General features: G+C 58.6%; 1 protein-coding gene across 1 annotated transcript in view; it reads right to left on the bottom strand.

Moving 5' to 3' along the window:
- DNAH17 (dynein axonemal heavy chain 17) overlaps positions 1–12,876 on the bottom strand; it is a 32,876-nt gene that overhangs the window by 17,665 nt on the left and 2,335 nt on the right. Inside the window, exons 6-40 of the mRNA XM_042025619.1 lie at positions 12,684–12,809; positions 12,273–12,428; positions 12,113–12,196; positions 11,587–11,754; positions 11,216–11,332; positions 10,831–11,099; positions 10,512–10,707; positions 10,241–10,387; positions 9,900–10,008; positions 9,657–9,760; positions 9,413–9,553; positions 9,144–9,287; positions 8,797–8,979; positions 8,445–8,699; positions 8,168–8,337; positions 7,721–7,943; positions 7,525–7,641; positions 7,321–7,407; positions 6,962–7,114; positions 6,359–6,607; positions 6,000–6,122; positions 5,426–5,773; positions 5,255–5,346; positions 4,984–5,110; positions 4,610–4,762; positions 4,080–4,205; positions 3,827–3,934; positions 3,598–3,729; positions 3,142–3,302; positions 2,891–3,047; positions 2,515–2,619; positions 1,941–2,098; positions 1,282–1,420; positions 506–733; positions 217–354 (exon numbers count right to left, since the gene is read on the bottom strand). Coding sequence (XP_041881553.1) covers positions 217–354; positions 506–733; positions 1,282–1,420; positions 1,941–2,098; positions 2,515–2,619; positions 2,891–3,047; positions 3,142–3,302; positions 3,598–3,729; positions 3,827–3,934; positions 4,080–4,205; positions 4,610–4,762; positions 4,984–5,110; positions 5,255–5,346; positions 5,426–5,773; positions 6,000–6,122; positions 6,359–6,607; positions 6,962–7,114; positions 7,321–7,407; positions 7,525–7,641; positions 7,721–7,943; positions 8,168–8,337; positions 8,445–8,699; positions 8,797–8,979; positions 9,144–9,287; positions 9,413–9,553; positions 9,657–9,760; positions 9,900–10,008; positions 10,241–10,387; positions 10,512–10,707; positions 10,831–11,099; positions 11,216–11,332; positions 11,587–11,754; positions 12,113–12,196; positions 12,273–12,428; positions 12,684–12,809 — 5,493 coding nt within the window. The remainder of the gene's footprint in view (positions 1–216; positions 355–505; positions 734–1,281; positions 1,421–1,940; positions 2,099–2,514; positions 2,620–2,890; positions 3,048–3,141; positions 3,303–3,597; positions 3,730–3,826; positions 3,935–4,079; positions 4,206–4,609; positions 4,763–4,983; positions 5,111–5,254; positions 5,347–5,425; positions 5,774–5,999; positions 6,123–6,358; positions 6,608–6,961; positions 7,115–7,320; positions 7,408–7,524; positions 7,642–7,720; positions 7,944–8,167; positions 8,338–8,444; positions 8,700–8,796; positions 8,980–9,143; positions 9,288–9,412; positions 9,554–9,656; positions 9,761–9,899; positions 10,009–10,240; positions 10,388–10,511; positions 10,708–10,830; positions 11,100–11,215; positions 11,333–11,586; positions 11,755–12,112; positions 12,197–12,272; positions 12,429–12,683; positions 12,810–12,876) is intronic.

Raw genomic sequence — 12,876 nt, 5'->3', positions numbered from 1 at the left:
TGTGCCTCCCAAACCTGCTCTGCTGCACGGGCTCAGTCTGGCACACACAGTGCCTGAGGGCCTGGCATGGCCATGGCTGCACTGCTGTCCTCCACCCAAACACTGCTGGCAGAGCTGGGGTCTGCACGGCCCTCACCAACAAGCTGTGGGAGGCCATGGGATATGCTTGGCTGAGGCCAGAGGGGCCCCATGTCCTCAGGCTGGTTTGGCCACTACCTGGGACTTGCCGCAGCCGGCGCTGCCGACGACGAAGACAGAGTGTCGCACTTGTAGCAGTTCCTCCAGCTGTACCACCTTCAGCACGAAATTCTCCTCTGCCTGCAGCTTCAGCTCCAGCACAGACTCACGGATGACCTGGGAGGGAGAGCAGGCACTGACCACCAGCAGCCTTGGAAAGACCCTGGAGATGAGCTGGCCACCCCAGAAGTGCTGAATAGACCATCGGCCTCTGGATCCTGCCAGGACTGGGACATCTCTGGCGAGGCTGCCACGCCTGAGCTTGCACCTTCTCAAAGTTGAGGTCCCTCTTCCTGGGAACGTCGAGTGCTGGAAACAGGTCTCCAATCAGCCCCAAGAACACAGGCAAGTCATCTGTCACGATCTTGGGTATATTGAAGTCTCGTAAAGCTCTCATCAGAACCTGGTCCTCTGCAAAGCCAGGGTCCCCCCTCTTCAAGGAGCCTGCCACCACCAGCACGGACTTGATGGCCCGCAGGCCCCAGTCGTAGTGGTCCTGTGACAGGAAGCAGAGAATCACCATTTCCCTTTGGTGAGGGAGAACTGCTTCAAACAACACTGCAGAGAACACCCTGTCCATCGGCCCCCAGCCAGGTCATCCACATGGCACCCAGTGGGCTGGACCTAAAGTGAGCTTGTTTACAGGAGAAGCCTCTGTCAGTCGTGGGGGTGGTTTGGAACTGAGAATCTGACTTCCTTCTTGGAGACACATTTATAGTGTCAATCACCTCTCTTGAGATGAATAATATCTGAATGCTCTCGCCTTAACTGGCTTAATTCTAATTCTAATTCTAATTCTAATTCTAATTCTAATTCTAATTCTAATTCCATGCTATTCTACTTTTGGGCTTCTTGATTCCTTCCTTAAGGCAGAAAGGTGCCATATGATGCACCAGGTAGAAGTGGATCTTGTCCAGCCATGGACCTGAGCTGTGCAGAGCTGTCACTCCGTGTATCACCACCAGCAATCCCACTACACTGTGTCAGGTTTGATGATCAAATGGACTCTTTCCTCTCACAGCACTGTGTAATATTGTTAATTACCTGTTTTGACAGCAGCTCTTTGCAGAGTGTGTAGAGAGTGATGAACTTTCTTGCCAGGAGCCTGGCATCAAGAAATCCCTCTGCCACGAGCATGATTTCGCAGATCAGTTCAAAATCAGGGACCACCATAGCGCAGGGTCTAGAGAGGAGCAGCAACAGCTGTCAGGGCCCCTTACCATGTCCTCACCCTCCTACAGCTCCCAGGCTTTGCCCCCAGGTTTCCAGCGTAACCAACAGTCAGTTGCTGCAGTTACACTTGCTGGGGTCCCCTGCCCAGATTCCTTCTCCAGGCGGGGCTCATGCCCCACCAGACTGGGGCACACTAGCCCTTGTGCAGACACAGGTTGAGTTTCTCCAAGGACAGGGGTCCCGCAGCATCCCTGTGCCTCCCCTTCCACTGCTTCACCACCTTTTTGTCCTACTCTCAACTGGATTTTTAGTTGAGGGTGGCAACCCACCCGAGCATCCTCTCCCCTTGCCTAGCAGCCCAGCTCACCCTGCCTGGCCACCTCTGGGGAGTGACAGGACTGTCCCGTGGTGCCAAAGGCTCCCTCACACCAGGCCACCAGTGCACACTAACGCCCTTGGCTTAGGTCACAGTGTGGACGTGGCACATGGGTGCCGGCAGGGGGGTGAGTGCTGCAATGACACTGACCCACCTGAACAGAGCTTTTAGATTCTCCGGCAGCTCTGTGCGCCCGGCGTAACCGGGGTTCATGGTGATGAACAGCCCAACCGACGGGACCAGGGAGATGGTCTCCCCGAGGAAGTTGAACCTTTTCTTCTTGGCACGGATTGCATCTTGAATACATTTTACCTGCCAGGTGAGCAGAGGTGTTGGTGCTGGCAGTTCCCTGCTCCCTGCCCAGTGCTCTGGCTGGCCCTCACCACTCCCCAAGGTGAGCCTGAGGATTCGGCTGTGCCAGGAATAACACTGAGATCTTGCTGAAGCCACAGCAGCAGGAGAGCTGGCCTTAAACCAGCTCCTTCTTAATCACCCCAGCTCCCTATCCCAGAGCCGGGGGGTGACAGTCACCAGGATGGGACACAGCTGGGCCCAAATCCCCTGCACTGCTGTGCTTCCACCCGCCACCCTGTGTCCAAACAGGACACAGTAGAGAGAACAGTAGCAAACTGTCCTGTGAGTCAGGTCTAACTGGGGCAGCATCCAGGACAGGAGCTGGGAAGTCTCTTTGGCACCCAGGGCCACTGGGTTGTGGGTTCAGCACGCACCTGCACCGCAATGACAGACAGGACCTCCACCAAGATGCGATTGAACTCATCGAAGCAGCCCCAGGCGCCTGTCTGGGCAAGTCCTTTGTAGATGTTCCCACAGGACTGGAGAGAAACAGAGCAGCAGGACAGAGCTCAGGCACTGCGATCCCTCACGGCAGCCGCAATGGGGGGGGGATTTGTAGACAAAACTCGAGTGCTGAGAGCTGCTCGTGCTTTATGGACTGTGCTCTTCCCTAGGGAAATTCCCCACAGTGATAAAGCCCCCTTGCTGAGGCTCCCCTGGGCTCCCATAGACCCAAAACCGGGGCCCCCTTGTCTTGGACAGCCCATGGTTCTCACCTCGGTGGTACTGTCCTGTTGCCCCGTGCCCTACCTTGTAGTCCATCTGCTCGGAGCAGTTGAACACGTAGACCATAATCCCCACTGCCCGGCCCAGGTCCTTGGTGGTCTCTGTCTTCCCGGTGCCTGCGGGGCCAGCGGGGGCCCCCCCCATGTAGAGGTGAAGGGACTGTGTCAGGGTGATGTAGCACCTGTGGAGGGAGGGCACTGGGGCTGAGCGGGGCCCGGGCTGTGCATGGCCACTGTGCCATGGGCATTGGGAGGCGTGGGGAGCCAAGCCCCAACCTGTCTGTCAGGGGGGTGATGACCAGCCGGGGGGTGTTCCCCAGGTACTCGTAGGCGTACAGGAGCTGAGCGTCGCAGATGTTGGCGTAGCAGTGCTTCTCCCCGTCATCCCAGCGGTGCCGGAGCTGGGACTGCCAGGCGAATGCCTGGGAGGTCTCCACCTGCAGAGCAGCTGGCTGTGGAGGGCAGGTGGGCACTGGCACTGCCCACCTTGGCCCGCTGGGACAGCGACACACCCGTGCCTCAGGACCATTCGCCACCTCCCAGCACAAGGAGAGTGTGCAAACGGGTCCTGGTGCCATGCTGGGGTGGGTGAGGACCGTCCCTCCTCACGGCCCAGCCCAGTCCACACCCACCAACCGAGGTGCCCAGCCCGAAAATAATAGAATGACAGGAAATCTGTGCTCCAAAGTTCTGAGAGATGGTGCAGCAAAAATACCGTCTGGTACCAAATACCTTTGTTTGGATCATTTTGGCCACAACGTCCCTTGCATGGACATCAATAGTACAGATTGTCATGATCTTCATTCTGTCTCCAGCACTCAGGTTCCCAAGGAGCAGGGAAATCAGGGCATTCAGCCGAGCGATCTGCGGAAGGACAGAAATAATGGACACACCTCTCAGTGACCCCTGTCCTGGCAGAGAGGCTCGGGCCAGCTCCAGGTCAGGTCGAGATGATGCCAACCTGCTTTTTGTTATAATCTTTCAGGGCATTCTCGTAACCTTTCTCCAGACTGGCAAAGGCAACACCGACCTCTGAGGTCCAGGCAATCTGGGTGCACGTCAGAGCGACCTGCAGCAAACCATGGGGACAACAGGGCCATAAGGAGGAACCTGCAATGGCTCAGGGTGGGCGCCTGTGCCTCCCAGGGCTCTCTGTCTCCTCCTCCTGTCCCTCTCAGACCTGGCTCAGCCTGGCCCCGGGCAGCAGCACCCACCTGTGCTGGGTAGTCAAACACCCACTGCTCCCGCGGCTTCTCCTCATAAGTGCCCAGGGCCTGGGGGATGAGGTCTCGCAGCGTCGAGCGCATGCGCTCCAGCAGCTGGTTGAGCCACATCTCGACCTGGAGGGTCACATCCAGCAGGGCTGAGCGAGCAGCTCCCAGCCCACGTCTGCTCAGGCTGTGCAAACCTCTCCCTGCATCTCAGTACGCCACAGGAGAGAGTCTGGTGCTGGTCCCACAGGGCACATCCCAGGGGATGTGATGGGGGGTGGTCTGAGGGCAAAGAGCTGAGGGGTAACCACCCTGCAACCCTCCAGGGACTGTGAGGCTGAGCAGGTTCACATGACTGTGTTGTTCTGTACCTACAATGCAGGTCCCGTTTCTGGGGTTTTTGGCCAAAAATCTTTTTAATTGCATTTTTATACTCCCGCCACGCTGTTAGAGCACAACCAGCAAAAGGCTCATGCCCATCCTCAACCTGCCCCCTGCCTCGGCATGCAGAGTCTCCACGAAGCTCAGCTGACCTGGCCAGACAGGTCACAGTCTGCATTGAAGGGCACATACTCCCCGTCCCGGCTGAACATCCCGTGGGCCACCTTCTGAGGCTTTTGGTCTGAGCTCTCCTGGAACTTCAGCTTGGCCAAACTGTCGAACAGCTTCGTCAAGTGCCGGGACACCTGAGAATAGAGGCACAGCCACTGTCAGGACCCCTGTCACGTGCAGAAGTGTGATCAGCAATTGGATCTACACCTGGGTGCTCCCTGGGCACTGCACACCCAGGAAGGGGGATCAGGGATGGTATTCTGTGCATAAGAGTGAAAAATGTTCTAAAACTGCTTGAACAAGTTAGCAGGGAAATGGCACAGGACTCACTCCCATGCTCACACACAGCCTATACCTCAAGGGGCTCGGTCCCCTTCGATAAAATATCCAGTAGGTCCGCAGAGGAGACAAAATAGAAGCGGGGAAAAGCCAGTCTTTTGGTCTCAAGGTATTCAGCCAAGGCCTTCTCACAGACCGCCAGCCTGGCAGAAAACAGAAAGACCTGCCATTAACCCCCACATATGGGTTTTACTCTTTGCTCAGCCCTTGTCTTGCTGATGCTTTGGAGGAATCAACCCCTTCCTTTGGCCCCCCAAAATGCTTCACCAGAATGACTTGACCCTTACCTGTCCTGCAGCGCTTCCAGCTGCGTGTGCAGCCCGGGCTTGTTGGTGCATTCGATCACATTGGGAGTTTTTACTGCATCAGTCATTAGTTCCTGAAGAGGAAAAACACTTTAGCCAACCCAAACCGGCAGAGAGCTACAGGGAAGATGGGAGGGGGAATGGGTTGCGCACTCGGAAATCTTCGTCAATGGTATCAAATTTCTTTGAATCCTCTGGCAGTTGACGGCGTGTGTCTTCGGATGCTATGAAGATTGTTTCCAGGTGACTCCACTTCCTCTGTACCTCAAACCAGGTGTTGATAACAGTGTCAGTGGTTGACAGCTTCTGCTGCCAGTCCTGTGCCCTCTGAAGGAAGAAGGCTCGGTATTTGGAGGCCAACACGTTCTGCAGCTGCATTTGGTTGTCCTCCAGCGTCTCAATGAGCACCTCATCCATCTTGAGCAGTGGGAGCTGGGTCCTGCTGTGGGGCTCATACTCGAACTCCAGTGTTGCCCAAGTAGTGTCCAGGGCATTCAGCACCTGCAGTTGGGGCACAAGGATGAGCTGGGTGCCATGGTGCTGGGTCCAGCCCCTGTGGGGAAGCAGGAGGATAGAGGAACGCCTGCTCCAGGCATGAGCTCCACAAGCTCTGTGTGCTCCCTGTGGACTCCAGCCCCAGGAACTGAAACACAAGCCCTTGACAGCCACAGAGTCACATTGGCACAGAGGTCTCAGCAAAGCAGGGGAGGAGGTGGGCCCCGTTTACCTTCTCCATCCCAGCCTCCTTTGTCGCTTTGTCCACAATGCCGCGAACCTCCTCCTCAAACTTGTGTAGGTTCAGCTGCAGCAGATCCGCGAGGGTGGTGTCCTCAGACATGGTGAATTGCACCTGGAGCAGAACCAGCGTGGTTGGGCCGTGGGCTCCCCTCCACAGAGAGCCAGTCCAGCAGCTCACCCAAACGAGCTCATTAACACCCGCATTTAGAGACCCTACACAAACACTTGCATATGGCCAGATTTAAACCTAATGGCACCCTTCCCTTGCTGGATGTGGATCTTGGGAGCCTCCCAGGCCAGGGGCTGGAGCCTCCTGGGCCAAGGATGGGCAGGAGGACTTGGGAGCACCTTGGTTGTCTGCACAAGTTCCTGCCAGTGCCGGTCCCTGATGGCTGGGTTCTGCAGCTCGCTCACGGCGCGCAGGGATGTCATCATGTTCTTCATGCTGCTCTCCAGCCCTGTGAATGCGTCCCAGCTCTTCACCTCCTTATCCAAACTCCGGATGTCTTTAGCAAATTTCTTGCACTCAATATCCATATCCTCAACGTTGAGGTCTGACCACCTGGTTGTATTCCAGGTGGCGATGCTCAAGTTCACCTGGACCCAGGATACATTTTCACAACATGTGATTAGCAGAAGCGTTCCTGCCCAGGAAGAAGAGCAGCATACCCAGTGCCCGCACGCCCTGTGTGCCCACCCGGCCCCCCACGCATGCACACGCCATGCAGACCTGCTCTAAGTGTGACAACCTGCCCCATGTCTCATCCTCCCTCTGATGGCAATGAGCTCTCTGAGAAGCTGCAACAGCTCTGCACCTTTGGCTGGCAATGCCCAGCTGGCACCAGGTGCCTGTGCTAGGTGCCCATGCCAGCCAAGAGCAGCCTGCTGTCCAGCCCTTGCCTGGAAGCAGCGTTGGGCACTGTGCCCTGGCTCCTAGGCCACAGCACGTACCAGGGTGACCATGTCCCAGAGCTCCTTCAGCAGGCACAGCTCCCTGCGACACGTTTTAAGCTGTTTGTACTCTGGGAGCGACACCTCAAACAGTGCAGCTGAGGTGGCCAGGTCTGCCATGTCCCTCTCCATGGCTGCGATGCTCTCGTGTTGCTGGATGGAGGAAAAGAAAAGGTCTCAGCCAGGGACATGTCTCTACTCCAGCAGCTCTGTCCCTGCTGCACACCCAGACCCCCCCCCGTCAGCCTGGGAGCTGGAGCCAGAGCTGGAGCGGCTGCCCCTCCCCAGCATCCAGTGTCAGGTGTGGCCTTGCAGTGCCAGTGGGGACAGCAGTGGCCCTGGTGTCCTTGCCTTCTTACCCTGTTCAGTGACTTGTAGGGGTCTGGGTCTGCGTACGAAAAAGGGGCATTTCCCTGGAAAGTGTCCCGGAAGGCGAGCTGCTGGACCTGTGTGGGAGGATGGGGCTCGTGGGGGCAGCCAGGATCTGGCAGCTGGGAGAGCAGCAGAGTCTCCCTGGAGCTGCCGAGCAGCTGCCTCCCTGCCCGCAGCCCCCAGGCAGGCACCTCAAAGTCCTGGCACTTCTGGCAGAGGATGGTGGCCTCGGCGGCTTGCAGGGGTGCTGCATTCTCTGCGACCCGCAGGCACAGCCTCTTGTTGTTGTCCCAGAGCTCAGGCAGGTTCTGCAGTGGACACCATGTGGGGTCACCAGCCTGGCCCCTGTAAGCCCCTGCCCAGACCCCCACACCCTAGGCAGCCTACCTGGAGCTGTAGGTGGATCTCCTCTGGCATCTTGTCCCCGTAAGTCTTGAGCAGCGCAACTGTCTCCTTCAAGGGCTCAAACATGCTGTCAGTCACCTCCTGCCTCTCCCTGACCCTCGCCAGGTGCCCCATCACCTCCACCAGTGCTTCATAGTCTCCCTCCTCCAGAGGTTTACTCAAGCCGGCAGTGGACTCTTGGATGAAATCCTGCAACTCCTGTAGACTGGGAGGACAATGGCATTCACCAGGGGTCCCTGGGGCTCAGGGCTCATTCTGCGGGGCATGACCCCCCAGAGACTCACCCCTGGAACCTTCACCTGCGCTTTCAGGGCTCTGTCTCCCAGGGCCAGCCCTGCCCTGGCACACAGTGGTGCTTGTGCCACAGCTAAGCTGGGCTTCATTCACCGGCAGCACCCCATCCCTGCACCAGGGCTCACCAGGCCTTACCTGGAGGTGACGTGGTGGGCAAGGTATTGCCGGAGCACCAGGCTCTGGCCCTTGATGGCAGCCAGCAGTGCCTTCTTGAAGGGGCGGCAGTCACTCTGCAGCCACCCGCCAAACACCTTGGTTTCGGCAAACCCCAACACCTCTTCATACAGTGCTTCGAGTGTGTCAATCTGGGGATGTGAGTGGGTCATTGTCTGTGGCTGGTGCCCCCCTGGGCCCCCAGTGTCCTCTAGGGCACCCCAAGCACCCAGCACATCTCAAGGCACCCATCCCACACCTCCTGTTGAAAGAGCTGGAGGGGTGGTATCCTAGGTGCCAGGGGCTTCTCTGGCTCTGTCTCCATCTCTTCAGGGCCAGGGACACTGCCCAAGATGAGGAAGCGCTGCAGGAAGTCCTCGGGGCTCTCCTCCCATAGGTGTGAGTGCTCCTCAAAGCTGGCACTGAATTCTTCACCTTCTGCCATGGTGCTGACCACCAGTGACATCAGCTTCTCCTGCAGTCTCACGAGATCTGCCTGCTCCTCCAGCGCAGTCTGAAGGGACAGGCAGAGCTCAGGGACGGGCTGGGGACACTGGCCACCCTCACCCACTTCCTGCTGAGCTGGGAGCTGCTGCCTGTGAGGGACTCACCTTGTAACTGACCGCCCCCTCCAGCAGCCGTGGCATGGAGGCTGCCACCGCCTCTGTGTCCCCGAGCAGCCCCTCCACCAGCACCAAGAAGCTGTCGCTGCTCCCCACCTCCAGTGAGGGCTGGTACTGCACCTGGCCCTCGCACAGGTCCATCTTCACCTCGAACAGTGGGGACACCTGGGCCTGAAACAGGTCAGTGCCTGGTGTAGGGCTTCATGTCCCACAGCCCCGCAAGCTGCAGGGAGCACAGGGACAGTCACGTTTGGCCACTGACCAAACTGACCGTGAGTGGTGGGACACCCCGAGCCCAGCACAGGGACACCCAGTGCCAGAGCACCGGGACCTACGTCAGGGACCATGTTGGTGAGCAGCAGCTGCAGGGATTTGTGAACGAGTCTGCAGAGCCCATCCAACACGATTCTGTCTATGTGTCCCACATAGGCCACCCACGTCTGCGAGGACAAGTCAGCCTTGAACAGAGCTGCGTTCTCCTGCCACGGGAAAACCAGCCGGCGTTTGTCAGTGAACACCCAGCAAAGGCATCGGCTCCTGACATTGCTGGCAAGCCCTTCCTCATGTGCCTGTGAGCCATCCAGTGCTCCAGGGCCATTCTCACCTTCACCATCTCCTGGATCCTCACACCTGTATTCTCGATGGCAGTGCGGCACTGAGCTAAGGCATTTTCTTTCCCATCCAGGTCCAGGAGCACGGTTGCCTTGTTGTCCTTTCTTCCAAACAAGGGAGTGGCTGAACAGTCCTGCAGGGAGGAGAGAACAGGGCTGCTCTGCTGAGCCAGGGAAAGGACAATCCTAGCTAGACGTGTCCTGGTAAGATGCTTGTGAAGTGCCAGCAAACATTACCTCCATCAGCTGGGTGATGTTCTCTAGGTTCAGCTTTGCTCTCTGGACCCGTCTCTGCAGGTCATGCAGGGTCTCCCTCATCTCCTGGATGTATTCCATGACACCTGGGAGGGAAATGGGCACACAAGCACATTGTGGAGACACCCCCAGGGCAGTGGGAGGTCAGTTGGTGCTGGGGACCAGGGGCCCCCAAAACGCACAAGGAGGATCCTCATCTTGGATGGCCAAGGTGGGGGTTTGTACCTTCATGGTTCCAGAACAGAGATGTCTCAGCGCTGGCCAGACGGACGTCCAGGGCCCCCAGCTCCCCTGCCAGCAGCGGCTCCTCCACTGGCATCAGCCGCTGCTTCACCTGGAGCCAACACATCCACAGGTGGGTGCTCAGCTGGAGCAGGGACCCAACACAGTGGTGGGGGGCAGGAGGTGGACAGCAGCAGCCACAGCTTGGCTTAGCCACAGGATGGGCACGGACCTGAGGTGCCAGTGATGTGCCAGTGGTACCCAAACTCCCCCCAGTCCCTTTCAGCCCGGCTGAGGCTCAGGGCGTGGAAAAGTAGTTGGGTTGTGTCCCCTTCAGAACCTGCCTCATTGTACCAGCCCACGATGAGCTCCAAGTTGTCCCCTATCTTTTGAAAAGTCTCATTTTGGGCGAAGAGGCTCTCAGCATTGCTTGGGATGTCCTGCTGCTGCTGGATATGCAGGTACTTCACCTCCCGCAGGACGGCAGAGAGCTGCGAGACGCCACAGCCGGGATGGGGCTCGTTAGCAGCCCCGCCTGCACCTCAGGCAGCCCCCGAGAGCGCGGGGCTCACACCGGGGTGAGGGATTGCTGGTGCTCCCCGTGCCAGCACCGACCTCTCTGCTGAAGTTCACGCTGAGGAGGGCAGACTCGGGGTCCCTCTGAAGCAGGGGCTGCTCCAGGCTGAAGTGGCATTCCTCGCCGGGTCCGGATGCCCATTCCTCGTAGATCCTCTTGCTGTAACTTTGCAGCAGCCCCATCATTTTCTCGTACTTCCCGGACACCAGCTCAGCCTCAGCACCCACCATGGCACTGTCGGAGCCACAATAAAGCAGCAGCTGCTGCAGCAGGGTGTGGGAGGGGACCCACTCCAGGCCGGATCCTGCTCCCCTGCTGCCCTGTGTCCCCGCGGGATGACAGGGGACCTGCACCTACGGGTGGTCGATGGCCAACAAGTCCTTGTGTGGCCCCTCCAGCCGCTGCTGCAGCTCCAGAGCCCACTTCAGCTGCCTGGCCACGGGCGGCAGGTTCTTGTGGATGGCTGGGGCCCCCCCGGTGGGTGGTGGGGACACGGTCCGGGTGTCATACAGCGCCTTCACGCTCTCCAGTTCGTCCTCGAACATTCCCAGCAGGGCCAAGTGACAGGGGGAAGCCTCAGCCCTGATCAGGGGTCGCTCCAGCACGGAGGCAAACATGTGCACCAGCTGCAGGAGAGAGAGGCAGGCGCTGGGTCCTGCACCCTGGAGCAGTCCCAGAACGGGGGAGACCCCGAGTCCCTGTGGGAGCTGCGTGCCAGGCTGCTGAGCTGGGGCACAGGTACCTTGATGGCAGCTGACAGGCGGTTACAGTCATCAAAGCCCTGGCAGAAGATGGCAGCCAGCTGTTTGTTTGCATCCTCAACCTTCTTCTGGAACTCTGCAAAGTCTCTGTTCCATTGCTGCCAGTGAGAGCAAAATGGTTTAAAGTGGCACAGCCCCTGTGCCTTCTTCCCAAGTCCTTCAGGAAAAATTTGCTGAACCCAGAGGGTCCAGAGCCCCATGACCCGCTCCAGAGCCAGCGCTGTGCTGCTGTGGGACAGTCCCATGTGTCCCTCTGCAGTGTGTTCTCACAAGAGATTTTTTATTTTCACTTAGCCAGTGTTAACACCCTCATTCCTGCATCCATTACATTTCCACTCCAGCATCTGCTCACCTCTTCGTCGGGATCCAAGGGATCATATTTGCATTCGGCAAAAGCTTTGGTGGCTTCACAGACCTCCTCAGAGATCTGCAACACCCAGCTCCCAAGGAAGTTTCCTCGCACCCCTCCCAGCACTGTCTTCTCCAGCTTCAGAAAGTCGATGGCTGCCTGGAACAGCTCCTGGCAAGCACAAAGCCCCTTTTACCTGTCTTCCCCTGTCCCAGGCTGCAGGTGCAGAGCTGCAGCACCAGCACAGGGCTGCACCCTGCCAGCTCAGCAGTCCTGAGGAGCATCCTCACAGGGATGCTCCCCGGCCCAGCTGGGGTGTGCCCATCCTGCCATGGGGGCTCAGGGTCGGGGGGGAAACTGTGCTGGGAATGGTGCCACTGATCTCCCAGTGATGCCCCACTGTGCCAGCGGCCCCAGCCCACCCCAGGCTGCGGCTGAGTTCACCCTGTGCCACTCCCACCCCAGGATCCCCGGGGCAGGGAAGGCCTGACTGAGGCTACCACTGTGCCCTGAAATTCTGTGCTGTCACCTTGATGGTCTTAAGCCTCTGCAAGAAGGTGTCCATCCTCCAAAAGATGTGGGGGGGTGGAAACTCCCAGACCTCTGGCTGCTCCTGAGAGGGGAGAGGGGCTGTCAGCCTGGTGCTGGTGTGGAGGGGTTAGATGTTCCTGCACCATCCCTGCACCCACCGGGAACAACGTGGGCATGAGGTCAGAGCAGTAAGTGCTGTAAGACTGGAAGAACTTCTCCATGGTGGAGATGGCTAGTTTGATTCCTTCCAGGGTCTCCTGGGGTTCTCCTTGCAGCCCCTTCAGCAAGTCCTCCGGGCTCAGGTATTTACAGGTCTGGGACAGACAGACACAGGCAGAGGCCATTGTCAGGAGGATGCGGAGGCTCCTCCTGCCCCCTTCACCCCCACGGACTTGCTGGTGGTCGCCTGCAGCCCGTGCCTGCCCCAGACTCTCCCCAACCCTATGGGGGGCTCTGCTGTTCCCTTGTCTGGGGTGTCTCTGCGTCACCGTAACTGGACTCTCCACATCTGCCCCAGAGAGACAACTGGAGGGGACAGGGCTGGGTCAGTGCTGGCCCTGGGGCTGTACCTGGCTGATGAAGAGGTTGCAGATCTCCTGCAGGACACGGGCTATGTGGGCAGGTGAGTGGTAGTGCACGCAGTGAGCCCGGAGCAGGCAGACGGTGCACAGCACCTTGGGCATGAAGGAGCGCAGCTGTGGGAGCAGAGCCTCATCAGTGCACGGCCGTGGCAGAGCGAGGGGGATGTGTTCCCCCTGAAGC

Source organism: Corvus kubaryi, unplaced genomic scaffold (genome assembly GCF_017639235.1).
Source record: "Corvus kubaryi isolate FWS band 111438036 unplaced genomic scaffold, C.kubaryi_AGA036_p1.0 37272, whole genome shotgun sequence".
NCBI classification, from domain to species: domain Eukaryota; kingdom Metazoa; phylum Chordata; class Aves; order Passeriformes; family Corvidae; genus Corvus; species Corvus kubaryi.
The sequence above is the reverse complement of the archived record's forward strand: the minus strand, read 5'-3'. Positions and strand labels throughout refer to the sequence as shown.